Consider the following 17236-nt stretch of genomic DNA (forward strand, 5'->3'; position numbering starts at 1 on the left):
TGCAGCTGAGACCAATGGACGACCCCCAGCAGGCAAAGCGGGGGAAGTGTCTTGTTCAAGGACACGGAAAGGCAAATACTTTTAACAATATGATGTTCTGTACATCTGGTGGCATCACCTAAAGTGGAATTATGTTGTATCTTGCCAGGCCATTGCATTTTACCTCTGTAAAACACATATAGGCTGTTAGTGAAGAGGACCAGGGAAACTAGAATGGCGACATGTCAATATCAAAGGTTACCAGCCGCCATTTTGAGCAGAGATGCAAAAAAAAAAAAAAAAGAAAAACATGCAATCTGTTTGACGTGAGACAGTAATTAAATTTTTACATCCCAACGTTGTTTCCTGCATAACTTCTGTATTGGTCACTACTTCTGCCGTAAAAGATTGCCAGACAGCCGGGCTTGTGATGAGCCCAATCCAGCCAGGTATCTCCTCCATGCCTGTACATGCCTAAGTCAACACAAAAGGTAAGAGGAAAGAAACCCCATCGCCTGTGAGTCAGAAAGTGATGATGAAGGGCCAACCTGGACCGAACGGCGATGAGGACAATGATCGCAAAACGAGAGAATACTGGATCTCGCTTGTATCACCTTAAGCAGATGGGATGATTTTTGGCACTGAATACAGTCTGAACTAACATCCCTTTAGCTAAGCAGTATAGCCGGGGTCATGAGATTCCAACTCTTGATCAGGTAGGAGAGGTTGAACCGTTTTCACCTCAAATGCAAGAATAAGGCATCAGAATACAGGATGGAATCTGGCAAGTCACTTGTCCGCCATTTTGTTCACCAATGCCAGCATTGTGATTTTATTGACCCAGTAACACGCAAGCCAGAATTATCTGGACTTTTTCAAGGTACTTTGTAGAAGGATAGTATTTTCGTGAAAATCCTGCAATTAAAATCCATTCTTCATCACCGTACATTTGTTCTCGGTGAACATTTTCTAATTAAATAAATTTATAAAGACATTGTGTCTCTGTTACAAGTTATGGTAATTATTGTTTTTTGGGGGGTTTTTTAACAGCTAGTTGAATAATGATCATTGTGGCTCCAGTCAAGCCTTGTTTCAAACTCTGCATGCTGAGGCTCTGGAACGCCTCACCAAGAATGCGTAAACACTGACCCCTAGAGGTTTACAGTAGAAACTGCTCCTCAAAAGTACCCAGTGGGTTTATGTCACTCTTGTGGTTCTTTAAATGCCACAGTAAAGCCTGTTTAATCATGTTTATCCTCCACTGCATGAGTTTAAATTTGTGAAGCAAAGCACAAGTCGAGAGATGCCTCTGGAACGACGTGTATCACTTATTTGCATCAGCTGTTGACGTGAAGAGCTCTCAGCTGGAGGATCTAATTAAATCTCCCCAATTTTTGATTCCTGAGATCATTTCAACTGTTCAATTATGCATACCGAGGAAATGTTTGTTTTGTAGTATGCTTGAGTATCCTGGGTATCACTGGCTGAATTTACACAAACGTTGCAGCTTTTAATTGGTTTACGACTACTGTGTTTAACTTTGACCGCCATTCAATTTTTAATGTTATTCTACTGTGAATAACTGGTCAAGAGCTTCAAGTAGGTGTTAGTTAATTCACAATACTGTGATGAGCATGGATGGATGGATGGACGGACGCCCAGCCATTCATTTTGCATCTGATTAAGTACAGGTGCAAAATGGGAACAAGCAAGGAATGACAAAATGACATGTAGGTCTGATATGTGTAAATAAAAAAAAAACAAATAACAGTGAATTGTGAGGGCTTGATGCACTTTTTTCAACAGTTAAAAAACTGGCAGTAATCTGTTGGCGGATTGTTTTGATATGTGACAAAAAGAGATGCAATTAAAACACCATAGCACGTAGCAGCGAGTGTTTTTGCATCTTATGTGCTGAGAGTGTGACTATATCATTTGAGAAACTACAAAAAGTTCACATAGGACTGAGGCACATGCTGCCGAGGTTAAGATGTCGTTGAAATTAACTTTGCCAAGTTGACTGAGTTTCTTGCCTCCCAGCAAAGGCATAAAGAAGCTGAAGCACATCAGTCAGTACTTCAAGCCAGAACCAGGAAGAAAATTATTTATGAAAGGGAAATAATACATTAGACAAGAATGGAAGTTCCTGTCTATGCCATGAATATTTTCCAAGATGTAACCACAATGGAAGCATCACACTATCAGAGAGGGAAAAAAAACAAAACAACAACATTCAGTTGAGAAATTGGCTCTGCTAATGTCACATCATCACACTTTGCACAGTTGTAACTATTTTTCCCGCAACAAAAGAGAAAAAAAAATGAGACCAGGGAGACTTCCTATAAAGATATAATTATCCCTCTCCTCTTGCTTTCCCAGAGTCACTCTTGTTGCCTAGTAACCACCGAGGGTAAAAAAGAAAAACTCTGCACAGCCCTGTTCTGCAGCTTGGTACCGTGTCTGCAAATCATCATCATCACCATCATCTCACTGCATTTCATGGCTACTGATAAACAGGAGGTCGCAGGAGCTGCAGCAGGGCATGTTTTCAAGCCTGATGTGTCTCTGTTGGTGTATTAGCTGTGGACTAGCGGAGCAGCAGGGCACATGTAGTGAGGCGGGATGATGCAACAAGGATGAGGCCGACATGTTCACTCTAAGAAAGGTGCCAGGAGGCAGCAGGATGACAGAGAACAAGAAGCTCCAGCTGAACCCCGACTAAACGTGAAGCCTTCTGTCGAATGCAGCTTCAACAGACGTACAGAAAGACAAACAGCAGTCTTTATACACGTCTCAGGAAAGGATCTCAAACACATATGAAGTGCGGATCATTTATTTGGGAGTGGGAATTCAAACTTAAAGGGGCAGTGTTATATATCTTCCAGCCACATAGTGCCACTTTATAGCATTATCAAGGAAATGTGTTGAGTTCAGTTGTTATAAAAAATACTGTATGTATCAAATATGACTTTTAAAAAAATGACTTTGTAATTTAACACCTTGAAATTGGGCCTTTGCCTCTTTAAGAAGCACCTGCTCTTTCTTGTCCGCCTTCAGGAAGTCCTCACAACATCTATCAGCCCTCTGACAATGTTTTATTCCGGCGTTGCCCTGAGAAGTAGCTTGGATAATGAGCTCAGCACATGCACAGTTTCACCAGGTGTTTGCTAATTGCTGCTGGCTAGTCTGAAGGAGCTGAGTGGGAGAGTCAACAGGGAGCTGCATCATGCTGCACTTTGAGGTGGAAGCATTGTTAGAAATCTGAAAGTGAATGTCTGCAGACCGCAACAGATGTTCAACTAGCCTCAGGTAAAAGCAAAGCAACTTAGTGCTTCACTTAAAGGATCAAATCTATGGCATGAAAGGAAAAATTTTCAAAACATCACAGGGTTTATGCATGTGTTTAACACTAATGCTAGAAAGCGGAAATCTATATGAGAGTACAGAGGAAAATGTCAGGAAAAATGACACAAACAAATGACCTGAACTTTTATTCGGTTGCTTCTCTTTCTTATGCTCTTCTTGCCATAGTCCTGCTTAAACACCTCTCTTTGGTGTTCCTTTGTCCTTCGCTAATGTTCAAATCTCTGAGGCCTTCAGAGAACACCTGTGTTGACGTGGAGATAAAATTATCCAGAGGTGAACTGGATTTAATGAACAGGTGGCTGCTGGAGGCAGCTGGTTGCAGAAACATCCACAGTGGTGACCATGTATTCTGACCTATATTATTTTCTCTCCTAGTATTATTACATTGCCAGTGCAATCTTTCTCCAGTAGGTGGCAGGGCAAACACAGAATTGCGACGTGATACTTGAAATATCAAATCAATGTTAATCTAGGACAATTGATATATTTTAGTAAATTATTGCACCATAAATTATGAAAAATAGAACAAAAGTTAAGATCATAAACATTTTTGCAGCCTTTGGGTTGCAAACCTAACTACGTGGATACATCCACGTGTCTTAAATGTTTAATAGGCCAAACATTTAGTGAACATTTTTATTGAACTGAAACGCAGGCGTGTTAAACGTGAACCTGCTCTGGTGTGGACTCGAAGGGACAGAACGGGAAGGCGTCCCCCAGAGTTCAGAGGTCACCGGCTCACCTCTCAAAATGGCGGCGCCAGCACGGGAGTGGAGCGACGAGCAGCTCAAAAGTGACGACTTGCCCAAAAAAGACGTAATAAAGTTCCTGCAGGACAATGCGGCCCACTCGGTAGGGTCGCCTCGGTTTCACTTCTTTGTAAATCCCCCCCACGTTGCTCTGCAAGCGTGCTGCAGTGTTAGCATAGCAGCATGAAAAACACGTTAGCGTCCAGAAAACAGCGCCGCCAAGTAACGCAAAGCTGTGCTGACGTTTCTGCGTGCTGTCTTTCAGTTCCTCAATGAGCACAAGCTGCTGGGAAACATTAAAAATGTGGCCAAAACTGCAAAGAAAGAGCAGCTGGTCGCCGCGTACAACCAGCTCTTCGAGAGCAAAGTAAGTTAACTTTGTCATGTTGCTCAGCCTGCATCTGTCAGTTGGCTGAGCTAAAGGTTTTGCATTGTGTGTGTGTGTGTGTGTGTGTGTGTGTGTGTGTGTGTGTGTGTGTGTGTGTGTGTGTATGTGTGTGTGCAGAGGTTTAAAGGCACGGACCCAGTGGAGGACGTAACCGAGCAGGTCAAAGCTGTGAAGGTGGAAGAGAAGCCCAAAGAAGTCAAAGCAGAAGTTGTGGACGAGGTGATGCTCAGCTCATGGTTTTTATGACAGCGTGTTTTCCTGTAAACACCTCCTGCCTGGTTTGAAGCGTCTGTTAAGACGTCGTTGCTTGTTCCAGGGTCCTCCAAAGTACACCAAGTCGGTGCTGAAGAAAGGAGACAAGGCCAACTTCCCAAAGAAGGGCGACACCGTGAGCTGCTGGTACACTGGGAGCCTGGAAGACGGGACGGTCTTTGACACAAATGTCCCCGCAGGTATGACTGCTGACTGAGAAGCGCCCCATTAAAATCGCCAATAAAAGATTTTAAGCCGACACTTCCGCCTTATCTGCAGGTGCAAAGAAGAAGAAGCAAGCCAAACCGCTGAGTTTTAAAGTGGGCTTGGGCAAAGTCATCAGAGGGGTATGTCACTATTACTACCTTTTGTGTTTACAGCTCCAAAGGGTTAAATTTACTCATCATGTTGGCAGATGCATTCATTTTGGCAACCAAGAAAAAAAATCACCTGCTCCAAAAGTCCAACCGAACAAGCCAGTGAGAGAGACGATTAGCCTCGGTGTCTGGAGGAGTCGAGGCCGAGGCTTTCAGAGCTAAGAAGTGTGAAGCACGGTGGTGGCATTGTCATGCCGAGGGGCCATTTTGCTGCTAGTGGTACTGGTGCTTTGCAGAAATTGGGAGGATTACGAAAAATAGTGACTTCCACCATTTTTTGTTTTTACTTTACCTCAGAACAGTTAGATGGTACAAAGTGGGACAAGGGAAATACCAGCGATCCCACACATCAGAACTGGTTTCTTAATGCGTAAAGGGTTAAGGATCAGTTCTGATCTGGTCAAATTTGGCTTCTTTGCAACTGGAAAATTGATATTTATCCAGATGATAGTGGAAGTGCACTTATACTTCTTAGCCTCCATGTATAGCTGTGACCTCGGGTCGTTTTGGAGAACATGGACAGTTGGATGCGATTATTTCTGTTCTGACCCCAGTGGGACGAGGCCCTTCTGACAATGAGCAAGGGCGAGACTGCTCGGCTGGAGATCGAACCTGAGTGGGCTTATGGAAAAAAGGGCATTCCAGATTCCAAGTATCCTTTCCTCTTCGTCTGTACGGTGACGTGGTATTCAGGTGTTGACAGAAGAGGCTTTGTGCATGAGTTTGAGCTGTTGGTGATATGCAAATATTTCCTTAATTCCTGTTCCATCAGAATTCCTCCTAATGCAAAGCTGATTTTTGAAGTGGAGTTGGTGTCCGTGGATTGAATTATCTCCCAACGTGCACGAAATGTCGTTTCTAACCCCCATTACAGATTTTAAGTTTACACTGTCTTTGGACTGCATTTGTCAGTTTACTTTTAGTTGCTGGCAGTTTCAAATACCGAATAGAAAATGGATGACTTTTCAGTGTTTATCTTAAGAGGTGGAACGAGGTTTTTTTTTGTTTTGTGTTTTTTTGCATGTACGTTATGAATAATAAACCTGTTTCATTGAACTCTGTGGTTTTTATTTCAGAGGTTGCCGATTTGTTTTCAGGTTAAAATGGACATACCTTAGTGCTCTCAAACCGAGTTGCTTTGCAAAGTGTGATGCAACTTGCACCAACTGGTCTGAATTTGAAGATGCAAACCTCATCTTTGAAAAGTAAGATCGGATAATCATCACCCAGTTTTCCAGGATTTGAAAACAATTTAATGATGGGCCACACTTTGCCAGTTAACGTGCGTCACTTGTTCCACACATTGATTCACTAATACAACTTTTTAGGGCAGTTAAAAATGGTATCCTTTAGCTCCATATGCAAATGAATTAATAGCAATATTACTTTATATTCAATGCTTTTCCACACAAGTGACAAGTTTAAACCAATTTATTAAAGTCTACCTTTCGGGCTGAATCTCGCTCTACGCTCATGGATCAGTTAGTGGACAGGGTAGCCAATGAGGACATTGATTTTAATGACCTAAAGAAACAAATCTGTTTCAAGAGTAGAATACTTGAGAAATTACAGCAAAATGTTTCGATGCTCAGTGACAAATTCCTGCAGGTAAATCTTTGTTTCATATGTAATAAAACCCTAGTTCTTCATCTAGAATGTGAAATAATTTCATAAGAGTGAAATGAACGCTACCATATTATTACTTTTAAAGATACCATAAACAGAAACACCTGTCCAAAGCACAATGGAAAACTTTCATCTAAGACCACAAAGAAATCCTGTGAAGAGCAAAGTTTGTGTAACTAAAGACATTACTAGATGAAGCCAAGTCAAATATCCTTTATTCTGTACAAGACAACTTTCAACTTGGTGAAAACTGATGACTCTAGAACTGATGATGACGATGTCATTTCTCCATTAGAGCACTGAAGCAATTAGGAGTTGGCGTTAGGTCCCTTCTTCTTCCCGAAGGTGGGCACAACGTTCACAAAGCGCCTGTTGTACTGGATGCGGCGCTTGGCACGGCCGGTCTTCTTTTTCTTCTTCTCCTGCTTGTCAACCTGGAAAAATAGAACAAAAATGTCTCAGTTTCTTGAGATAGTTTTTGACAAACGATTGCACAGTCACTTCTGCAGCAAAGAGAAAAGAATACGGGATATTTTACCTTGGGAGTCTGGCCCCTTACTTTTCCAGCACGGGCAAGAGAACCGTGCACCTTACCTGGAAGAAACAACACACAAGAGTCAATATTATACTGTGACTGCATTAACAACTACAAAAAATTACCCTGCAATTTTAAATGACCTAAATGTCACTGTATCAAACAACTGCAGTTAAATTTAAACAAAAAGCCAAACATTACAGTATTAAAACTGCATATGGTTTTTAAAACCTATTACTGTGGTTCAATATTTGAAGTCATGCTTTCGTGAAGCAAGAAAATGTCTGGCAACAATGTACTGACCTCCAAGCAGCCTGCCAGCCACCTCCAAGGTGCAGTGCTCAGTCACGCCGCAGGTTGCCAGGGAAGCATCGTCCTCCAGTGGGCAGCCGGCGAGCAGCAGCACCTGGTCCTCAACCAGGAGTCCTTCCAGAACCTGGACATGGGCCTGGAAAACAGAGGCAACTCATCTTTAAAATACCACTCATACAAAAAAAAAAAAAAAAAAAAAGAAATTAAACAGAGGAATCTTACAAATTTCAGCTTGCAATTGTATTGATTGTTTTTTTAGTTTACCTTGATCTGGCCAACAGTCTCCTGTCCAGTCACCTCAAGGGTGTGAGTGTTCTGGCCACGCAAGAAGAGCTGCATCTTTACACTGGGGGAGAAAGTCAAAAGGTTAAACAATTATTGTATCACCAGCAGATGACTGGATTTGCAATTAGACTCCTGATTGTGCCATTATCTCAAACTGCTTTATATTTACTACTGTGGGTTAAGGTTCCTGTTTCAATGTTTCATCCAGTAAAATTAAACTTGCTACGTATTACTTCTTGTGACCAAAATAAGGCACATTAAATGTTAGCTCTGCAAAAGCCTTTATCAGAAGAATAAATTTGTTTTCAAGAATGAATTAAACAACATTCAAAAAACTTTTAATAGTTTATTTGAGTAAATGCTTTGCTCATCACAGAAAACGTGTTCATATCAATACAGCTAAAATAATGAGGTAAATTGGTAAATTCTAACAGTTTTGATTTCTTAATAGACTAAGAAAAAAAACTGCATTACAAAAGTTGTTTCAGAAAGCAATTCAAATTCATGGTTATATACTAAGATTTTTGTCTTTATGGTGGAAATATGCACTTTCTATAATAAAATGCTAGAGGTTTCTGCTGAATAAAATTAGTCGATATTTATTATAAGTGAAACATAAACATCTAACAGAATGTTGCTGACAATAGAAATCTCTTCTGCTTAAAAATAATAGTTTTAGAGATAAGCACTCTGGGGCCACAACATGATTTTTCCCCCTTTTTTTATTTTTGTAAATTGAGACATTACATTTTCAGATGTAAAGAAAATGTATAGCTATAGCTATTAATATAGCTATAGCTAAATCGTTAACAGCATAACACGATCTTTGTACTGTTTGTAAAGCAATTTAAAGGCATTACACAAGAAACAGTTTTATTTCACTTTCACACAAACAACTGTTATAGCAATCCTTAGTTACAATATTTTTTAAGCCTGCATTAAACTAAAGCCAATCTTAAAACAGCAGTTGAGTTAATCTAACTAGTTTCAAGTTATCAACGTAGCATTTTGGTGCAACTCAAAGCTAATCTGCGACAGCAGAAATTTGTTTCAGCGTTAGCACTGTGTTTGAAAAGCAACATGTCGGCCTTTCGATCGGAAACTGCTACTGTATCGGCACTTTAGCCCACAACGGAAACTAACATCAATTTGACCACATCAGTAAACCTCCACATTCGGATTTTTTCTTTATCGAGGCCAAAATACAACCTCTTAGAAAACCGGGTTTCTAAATTAGAGAAATGTATCTGCTAGCAAACTATGCTAGCTTAGCTTAGCCACATGGTGCATGCGTTTGAGAAAAGTCGGTCTAAAATGTGTCAAATACATATTCGAAAGAAAAAAAATAGTCACGAAACACGGTGGCTATTGATTATAATGCTAAACTTGCAAAGAAATATGTCACTGGACACTTCATAACAAGAAATAATGTCAGAAAACGAAGGCGACTCACCTCGTTTGATGCTAGTCGTTCCACGCTAAGCATAAAAAGGAATGTCTGAGGGGCAGCACAGCGCATGTGCAGATTTACGTAAGGTTTAGCGGAAGTAACTGTTACGCCCAGGATACGCAGCGGAGGGAAAAGTCAAAGAATAACTTGAAACCAACGCTGAAAAGTTAACAGATATCGAATTTAACTAAGTATCTAGTATTTTATTCACAAAATAAATGTATTACAAAAAACACCGCAAGCTCTCAAGTCAAAATTTGTTGTAAATTGTAAGCTTTTAGCAATAATTGAATCTAAGTGATAAAGGTCAGGAGTACAATGACTATATTCTAAAGTGAGCTGTTATTTTAATTTGATCATTAATCACGTGACTTCAAGAATGAAATATTTTTCCGTCATTAAAATGGTTACCGGCTTAATTTATGTTTAATCTAACTACATTACGTCAGCATAACAGACAAACGTGCTTGACTAATAGATTGCGTGAATGTAAACAGTTTATGGTATTGTTACATCATGAGAACTAAATTGATTACTTCTTCCCATGAAACAGTAAGCCTTGAGGATATCAATTTCTTTATTAGGAAATCAGGTCAAAATAATAAAAATAAAAAAAAAAGAAAAAGAAAGAAAACAGAGAGCTCTTCCTGGAAACGGCCATGACATTTTTACAAGTTTGGAAAGAAGAATCATGACTCAGGAAACATACAGAAATGCTTCTCTAGAAACCTTAAAGCCAGAATACAAAGAAAAACCAAACTAAGTCATTCAATCTAAAAAATTAAAAAGCTCGTCTTATACAGGACAAGAAAAAAAAAAAGAAAGAAAATTTACCTTCAACATTTATTTTATCAAAACAAAATTGCTTTGACAACATCTCTAGAAATTGTTTTAAAACCAAATTCTTACATTCCTACCATTGTGAACCAAATTTGTTCTTACACAGGGATGTAACATGAAATTCCATTAGCACAGAATAAACAGCAGTAGTGAAAGAAGAAGAAAAAAAAAGGCTATCCTGCTCAGTGTGTGGCTGAATTAAAATCTTCTTGACACCCAGGTAATTTGCTCTGCTCCAAGGTTTAAAGTCAGGGAAAAAAAAAAAAAGAAAAAGCAACTCCATCTTCAAGTGCATCATGTAGGAGGAGGAGGGTAGTATTGGTTGTACTGGGCATACTGGTTGTACTGTCCCCAGGAATTTTGTCCCCAGCCGCCATACTGTTGCTGATAAAGAAACAGAAACCAATCAACAACTTCATTTTTGGGGGTGGATAAAGCAACAAAGCATTCTACTCCAACCTACCTGGTACCAGTTGTAGTTGTATGCGGAGCTGTTGGCCTGCATGTCCGTCATCGCATTTGCTGCAACTGCAGAAGGATCGTCTAGTCTCTGCCTTTTGGCGTCAGGTTCTTGAGAGCTTGAGGAGAAAGTTTGAATGAGACAATTCTGGTTTGAACAGCATTTAGCTTTAGTGGTTAAACAATGCTTAGCGTTTGAGAACACAGAGCGCTAATGTGCCGTTTCCTCGCCCACCTGTCATATCCGTTCTCAGCTGTTCTCTTCAAAGAGTCGCTTTCCTTCTGTAGTTTCTGTTGTTCCTCGTACGCAGCCACAAGCCTGAGTATGGAATTAGAGGAGCACTGGTGAGACGGAAAGTTTAACATGTCGGTAAAGGGTCTACACGTAATTCTGTTTTACTTACGCGTTGATGTCACTGCCAAAGTCTTCTAAGAATTCAACTTTGCGCTGGGAGAAAATGATGCGGGAGTCCAGGGACAACGGGCTCCTCAGGGCCCGGTCGAAGCAAGCCAAGATCTCCGCCTGGTTCTGCATCACGTCTCCACTGAATTCCAGCTCCAGCAGGTTTAGATATAGTCTCGAACTAGTCTGCAAAGGCAGACATACATACACGTATTACACACAACTGAAGGCGTGTGACGTCTGACGCAAGTGACGTCTGACGTCCTGAAAGAGGAAATATTCAACCACGAAAACAAGAACGCGATGTCCATATTCACTGCGTCGTCCGGTATCGACAGATTCTCACCTGGTCTTTCTCAATGGCATCAAGAAGGACCTTCTTCGCTTTGCTCAGACTTCTCTGCACCTTCACCAGGTGTCGAGCCAGCTTCACGGCGTAGAACGACGACTCCATGTCGTTATTTGCGTTCTCCATTCCCTCCTTCAACAGGAACTCTGCTTCGTCCAAGTTGCCGCGGCGGCGCTCCAGACTGACCCTGCGCAGGCGAACCATGGCCAGATTCGGGATCGTTTCCTCCAAGGCTTTCAGGATCCCGCGAGCCTCTTCCACGTTGCCTAGACAACAACGAGAGTGACGCTTTGACCCGAGTTCATTTACTCGCATCCCATTCCTTTAAACGCTGTGTCACTTTGACCTTTTTAATCATACATTTTAATTCCTAATAACATGCATTATTTAAACTTGCATGACTTTGAACAACTATATTCTGGTATTTCTCTAATCCAGTGGCCAAATTAGACAGGCTCTGACATAAAGTTGGAACTAAGAGATCAGCACTTGCAATAGTTTTAATCTTATTTCAGAGGGACAGAATTGCTTGAGTTAGACTACGTTCAAGTGCTCATCTCTTTTGTGGTATCCCTCAGGGATCAATTCTTGGACCTCTCCTTTTTGCCTGCCATGGGCTCCCTTTGGGTTCCACTTTTAGACAGCATAGCTTCACATTTCATGGCTATGTGGATGACACTGAACACATGAATAATGCCAGTACTTCTTTGACATGCCCTCTTCTTTTAGTGGAAAGTACGGTGCCAAATCTTCTAAAATTTAATGAAGACAGTTTTAGAATGGATCGAGCCGGCCAATGTCAGGCTCAGGCCTTAATCCCGTTAAAACGTTTGTGGACTGTGCAGAACTCTGCAAAAGACATTGATCAGAATACGAGTAGGAACTGCACATGTATATATCTGAACCAATGTGAATCAGTTAAAATTATATTTTGCTTGAAAAGAAATAAAAAACGAGTGGTCTAAACTCATGATCAAAAGCAGAGAACTAATACTACATTCTATAAAGTTAAATTGAAAGGTTTGCCAAATTTATTTTCACTGTTTTTTGTTTACTTTTTTTACCTTGCTGCTCCTCAAATGCTGCCCACAGAAGGTGGATGGCAGGTTTCTTGGGCAGGTGAATGGAACACGCCTTCTTGTACACATGTCTCGCACCGTCAGTGCTGAAGCCTTCTAGATACTTAGCATACTTTAGAATGGAAAAAAAGGAAAGCAAGTTGGGAGAAAGGCAAGAGGACAGAGAAAAAAAAGAAGAAGAAGAAGAAGAAAGGCAAGAGAAACAGAACATTTTTAACCTGTAAATACAGTTCTTACACTCAGTGAATTGCTTCATAGACAAGATCGTTTTTAGAAATTTTCTGTGTAAACCCATCAGCACCTTCATGGAACCAATTAGATAAGTTTCTGTAAGGTAGTGGGAGACGAAGAAGATGCAACGTAGTAGTTGGCAAATGCTGCAGTCATATCTTGTGTGGCAAGCTGGCCATCCCCTAATACAACAGATACAGTCACATATCAACGTTACACGCAAAGAGAGTGCAGGACGTTTCTTTTTCCTTTTCTTTTTTTTTCTTTTTTTTTTACTGAGTTGATGATGTGATTATCAACGTTGATGGGGAAGTGCAGGGAGGCAGCAGCAACGAGTCGCGAGTTCAAGCCCAAAGTACCTTGATCCAGAACTCCTCGTAGAGGGCGCACGCGATGAGGCATCGCTCAAAGAGGACAACCACGCGCTCCGGGGTCCCGTTCTCGATTTCGAAGTCCAGGTACTCCTTCCAGTTGTTTAGCTGCGTTCTCTCCAACGCTTTGACGTGGAAGTAGGGTCGCTTAATCTGGCAAAGAAAGAAATCTTTTAGGAAACGCCTTTACAAGCAAACATGGAGGGAGGAAAAGAAAAAAAAAAAACGTACCCCTTCTTCAAAGGACCAGCGCTTGCTGACTTCGTGCTCGTTGTGGTTGAACACTTCCTGCCGAACCTCGATCACTTTGTGGCGCATGTTTTCAATTTCTGTCACCCTCTACAAAAAGAAAAGACACACACCAGAAACCAGATCAGCACTTTTATGGCTTCTTTCCAGCACAACATTGTCCACTTGTTGAATACTGCTAGTCCTGCAACCAAGGATTTACATCACCATGATGTTGCCAGAGACAAGAAGCCTGTAGAGGGGACAGGAAAGTTTGCACCCTGCACAGCTGGGTTCAAAGGAGCCCCGGTTGATCCTTTTAGTTTAAGGGCGAGTCCCTTACTGGATCTCCTGGCTTGGCTGGTGACATAGAAAAACTTCTTCAAACCTGAGCATTGTCTTTTTTACCCTATGTTATCATGGACAACAGGAATGCTCCTGCTAAACCTGCAAGTGGAATGTTGTCAGTTTTGTCCCTTACCAGAAATGGCAGCGACGTTCTTACCTTGGCGGGATCGGCGAGGTCCTCGGTACCCGGTGGCAGCTCTTCCTGAGGAACGTTCGACTCTCCATCTTCACCGACCATTCCAGACAGGCTGGACTTAGAGAGCTCGAGTCTGAGCTGAACAAACTCCTCTTCTGACAAAAAGTATTTGGGGTGGTTGCCCTGCACATGATCTTTGAACCTGAGCAAACAAAACCAAAATGTCATTCTCATAAGATGCGTGACTGAAGTAGTTAAAAAAAAATTTAATAAAAATCATCTGCTCGTTCCTCGGTGTACCTCTGAAAGTGCTGGGAGTACAACTGCGTCGGTATGCCTAAGACGCGATCGTAGATGGTGGTGACGTTAGCCAGCTTCTGTTGCTCCGTCTCCCAGCTTATGTAGGATTCCCAAAGGCGGTCAGATCGGAAATCTGTGCCTGCGGCGAGCACTGCGTGTTCGTAGGAGCTATTAAAACAGAAGGGGAGAAAAAAAAAAAGATATTTATTGTCAAAGTCATCGGTTGTAAATAGGTCACGTTTAGGCAAAAAAAATGCTCTACTCACGCTCGAATTCGTCCCTCCGTCTCTGGATCGTTGGGGTCAGAGTTCTCTTTGATAAAGGTGAGGTAGTGAAGCCAAAGGTCCACACTAAGAGGAATAGCCTGCAAGCCTCTTCTGTACACCTTGGTAGGAGAGTGTTTGAAAATCATTTGTCAGAAGCTGAAACTGTTTTATGATGCTTTGGCGCGCTCACCAGATAAAGATTTAAGTCCAACCACAAAGTTCAAAGTTTGTCTGTTTTTATTGCGCGACTGTTTTCCCAACTCTAGTATTTGAGCCACTCTCCAGCACATTTCAGGTTTGTTTGCACTTCTGGACACTTTGATTTAAAGTAATCAGTTGCCTCAAGAGCTCATTAATGTCATAGCCAGGATAATTATTAGTATAATGCAACTGGGTGTTTCAGTTAAAGATCTACAACATGGCAAAATGACCTGCAGACTGGGGTGGAGAGACACATTAATGCAAACTGATAATATTGCTTTCCCTGTGTAGCTTTCCCTCAAACTGTAAACAAAAGTGTTGTTTTTTTTTCTCATTATATAATGCTTTTTTCTCCCTTCATTCTTATTAATGAACCATATTGTCAAAAACACTCCACTATAACTACCTAAAGGACTACACATGGATCTGTTCATGACTTGTTTTGTTTCTGCTGTTGACCTCATTTCATTGCATTTGGGGAAAAAAAACACACAAAAAAGTCTCAGAGGAACTTGTACCTCTTCTGAAACCTGAAGGTTGCCGTGTTTTTTTTCCATGTCTGCATACTTCTTCCAGTAGCCATAGCAGTAAGGATAACGTAGGAAAAAGACATCAAACGATTTCCTTGCAGGGAGAAGAAGATTCTGCAAGACACACCATGAAAACAGATTACAATTCTGCTTCTAAATGAAAACCTCAGGCTGTATACAAGTTGAATTTCAAGTATGTTTTCTTACTTCTTGCTCGACGTACTGCAGCAGCGAAACCCAGGCGTTGAAGTCTTCCGGGCTGTCTTCACAGATCTTATAAAGCCTTTCGAACTCTGACGGTGGGGTTGGTTCTGTTGGAACAGGGATTTCCTGTGAACTTTCTCGGGCTGGTTCTTCCAGCTCCATGCCATCCTCCATCTGTGTGGCTTCAGTACCCTCTACAAAAGATTTGTAGAAACATTTTAAAAAGCAGAAGGAATATTCAGTTTCAAAGTGTACCATCATTTTCATTTTAGATCTCAGGCTTACTGCCTTACTGAATACCTAAGGATGCTAAACTTAGATTAGCTATTATTAGTTACCTTGACTTCCATCTGGCACAAAAGCCTCTGGCTGAGGCTCAGTAGCAAATTGCAGCGGTTGGTCTGGATCTGTAGGTGGTGGCAGAGGGGGCGGCGGAGGCGGAGGAGGATGCTCTTCTTGGAAAAGTGACGCGTTGGCAAGCTGAAACTGCTCCACAGCCTTCTCCACGGATCCCAGCTCGGAGAAGTTTGTTTGTTGGCTTTGCTGCTGCTCTTGTGCCAGATCGTCCTGAGAGGAATCGGAGCCCTCCGGCGCTACGCTGGCGGCTGGTTGTGGAGGAACTTGCTCCAAGGACCAATCTGCTGGCTGAGCAGGAAGGTCAGGAAGAAATGCGTTCCCATTACTCTCCATGGCTGTGGACTCAGTGTCCAGCATTCCAGTAAAAGTGGCACTTTTAGAATCACAGACCTGTTGGGGGGGAGGAGTGGGGGCAGAAAAAAATATTGGTTATTTTATGAGTAGCAAAAACATATGACCTACCCTTTATTTTACAAAAAAATAATTCCATTTTTTCTTTATTAAATACTATTTGCATAAAATTAGAGGATAGGGTCTCAATAGAAAATAATTAGATAGTCTTAATTATTGAACAAGAAAAGCAGTTTGAAGCAACCAAAGCATCTTTTGCTGCTCAGTCTTTCTACCAGGTGAACAAAAAACCTAAACTGAATTTCAGCACCCATTCATTACATCTGAAGCAACATTAAGCTTCAATTTAGCTAAACATTTACATTAAGATGGGAGGATTATTTATAAATGACTGGTCGCCGAAAATAAACCGTATGCAGACAGTTGACAGAAGCGCCAGCTGGTGGTGCAACAAGATACTTCCTTGTCCTAAATTCAATTTCGATACAGGGTTCAAGCTGACCTACTGAACATAATAGCTGATATGTTAGTTTCATAACATGTCCAATAAAAAAAATAAATTAAACTTCAAGTTTAAAAAAAAAGATACAAGAGTTACGACTGACAAGGTTTGCTGGAAAGAGGCGATGTCTCATCCGGGTGATCGCTTGCTCAAAGTTCAGCGATAAATTGGGCCTGTAAGCCTGTCGACCTGACGCGAATGTTAAGCTAGCTAGCTAGGGATAGCATAGAGACATTTTTTCCGATTGTTTTGTTTTCATAATTGCTTTCTTACCTAATCAAACAGCCTCTCTAGTAATTTGTCTGAAATACCGAGATAACGACGCAACTATTACTAAAAATCTTCCTTTTTGGTTTCGTCCCCAGTTGGTACAACACACCAGTCTGGCTAGCCGGTTATCGTCTCCCCCAGCGTGGCTAGCATTAGCACAATGTCTAATTATAGTCAATAATTGCAAAGTAGAACGAATGTCGTGGTTGAAAATCTCACCTTCAGCTCCCAAGTCACTGAAGTCAATCCTCTCAAACGGTAATTATTCTCAAAAGTTACAACCGAACAACCGACAGGCGCGCGTCATCCACCATACCTATCAACTTGGGGGGAAGAACAGATCCAGAATGCGCATGCCTGCTCAGAACACCATGGAGACACGCTGAACGGGGTTACCGAGGGAAAGCGCAGGGGTAAGGGTTTTTTCAACAAACTTTATTTACACTAAAAAATTTTTACAATAACATTAAAATGGAAATACGTGTATTTTAT

At 41.3% G+C, this 17236-nt stretch overlaps 3 protein-coding genes across 3 annotated transcripts; 1 reads left to right on the forward strand and 2 right to left on the reverse strand.

The window, feature by feature from the left end:
- Positions 1–4066: 4066 nt before the first annotated feature.
- On the forward strand, positions 4067–6167 carry fkbp3 (FKBP prolyl isomerase 3). Its single transcript, XM_055044233.1, has 7 exons — positions 4067–4197; positions 4360–4461; positions 4600–4701; positions 4799–4934; positions 5014–5081; positions 5666–5763; positions 5884–6167. The coding sequence occupies exons 1-7, from the start codon at positions 4096–4098 to the stop codon at positions 5936–5938; spliced, it is 663 nt and encodes a 220-aa protein (XP_054900208.1). The 5' UTR covers positions 4067–4095; the 3' UTR covers positions 5939–6167.
- A 768-nt stretch (positions 6168–6935) lies between these two features.
- faua (FAU ubiquitin like and ribosomal protein S30 fusion a) lies at positions 6936–9420 on the reverse strand. The gene is made up of 5 exons (XM_055044236.1): positions 9323–9420; positions 7849–7930; positions 7576–7720; positions 7276–7331; positions 6936–7171 (listed from the first exon to the last, which is right to left on the reverse strand). The coding sequence occupies exons 2-5, from the start codon at positions 7921–7923 to the stop codon at positions 7046–7048; spliced, it is 402 nt and encodes a 133-aa protein (XP_054900211.1). The 5' UTR covers positions 7924–7930; positions 9323–9420; the 3' UTR covers positions 6936–7045.
- Positions 9421–9878: 458 nt separating this feature from the next.
- prpf39 (PRP39 pre-mRNA processing factor 39 homolog (yeast)) lies at positions 9879–17101 on the reverse strand. The gene is made up of 15 exons (XM_055044234.1): positions 16964–17101; positions 15603–16011; positions 15268–15458; positions 15049–15174; positions 14330–14448; positions 14064–14231; positions 13785–13965; positions 13283–13390; positions 13040–13204; positions 12435–12561; positions 11368–11636; positions 11023–11207; positions 10854–10937; positions 10623–10737; positions 9879–10543 (listed from the first exon to the last, which is right to left on the reverse strand). Exons 2-15 carry the CDS (start codon positions 15976–15978, stop codon positions 10454–10456), a joined length of 2304 nt encoding a protein of 767 aa, XP_054900209.1. The 5' UTR covers positions 15979–16011; positions 16964–17101; the 3' UTR covers positions 9879–10453.
- Positions 17102–17236: the final 135 nt, after the last annotated feature.

The sequence above is a fragment of the Poeciliopsis prolifica genome, unplaced genomic scaffold (assembly GCF_027474105.1).
Source record: "Poeciliopsis prolifica strain line A6 unplaced genomic scaffold, Auburn_PproV2 SCAFFOLD020, whole genome shotgun sequence".
NCBI classification, from domain to species: domain Eukaryota; kingdom Metazoa; phylum Chordata; class Actinopteri; order Cyprinodontiformes; family Poeciliidae; genus Poeciliopsis; species Poeciliopsis prolifica.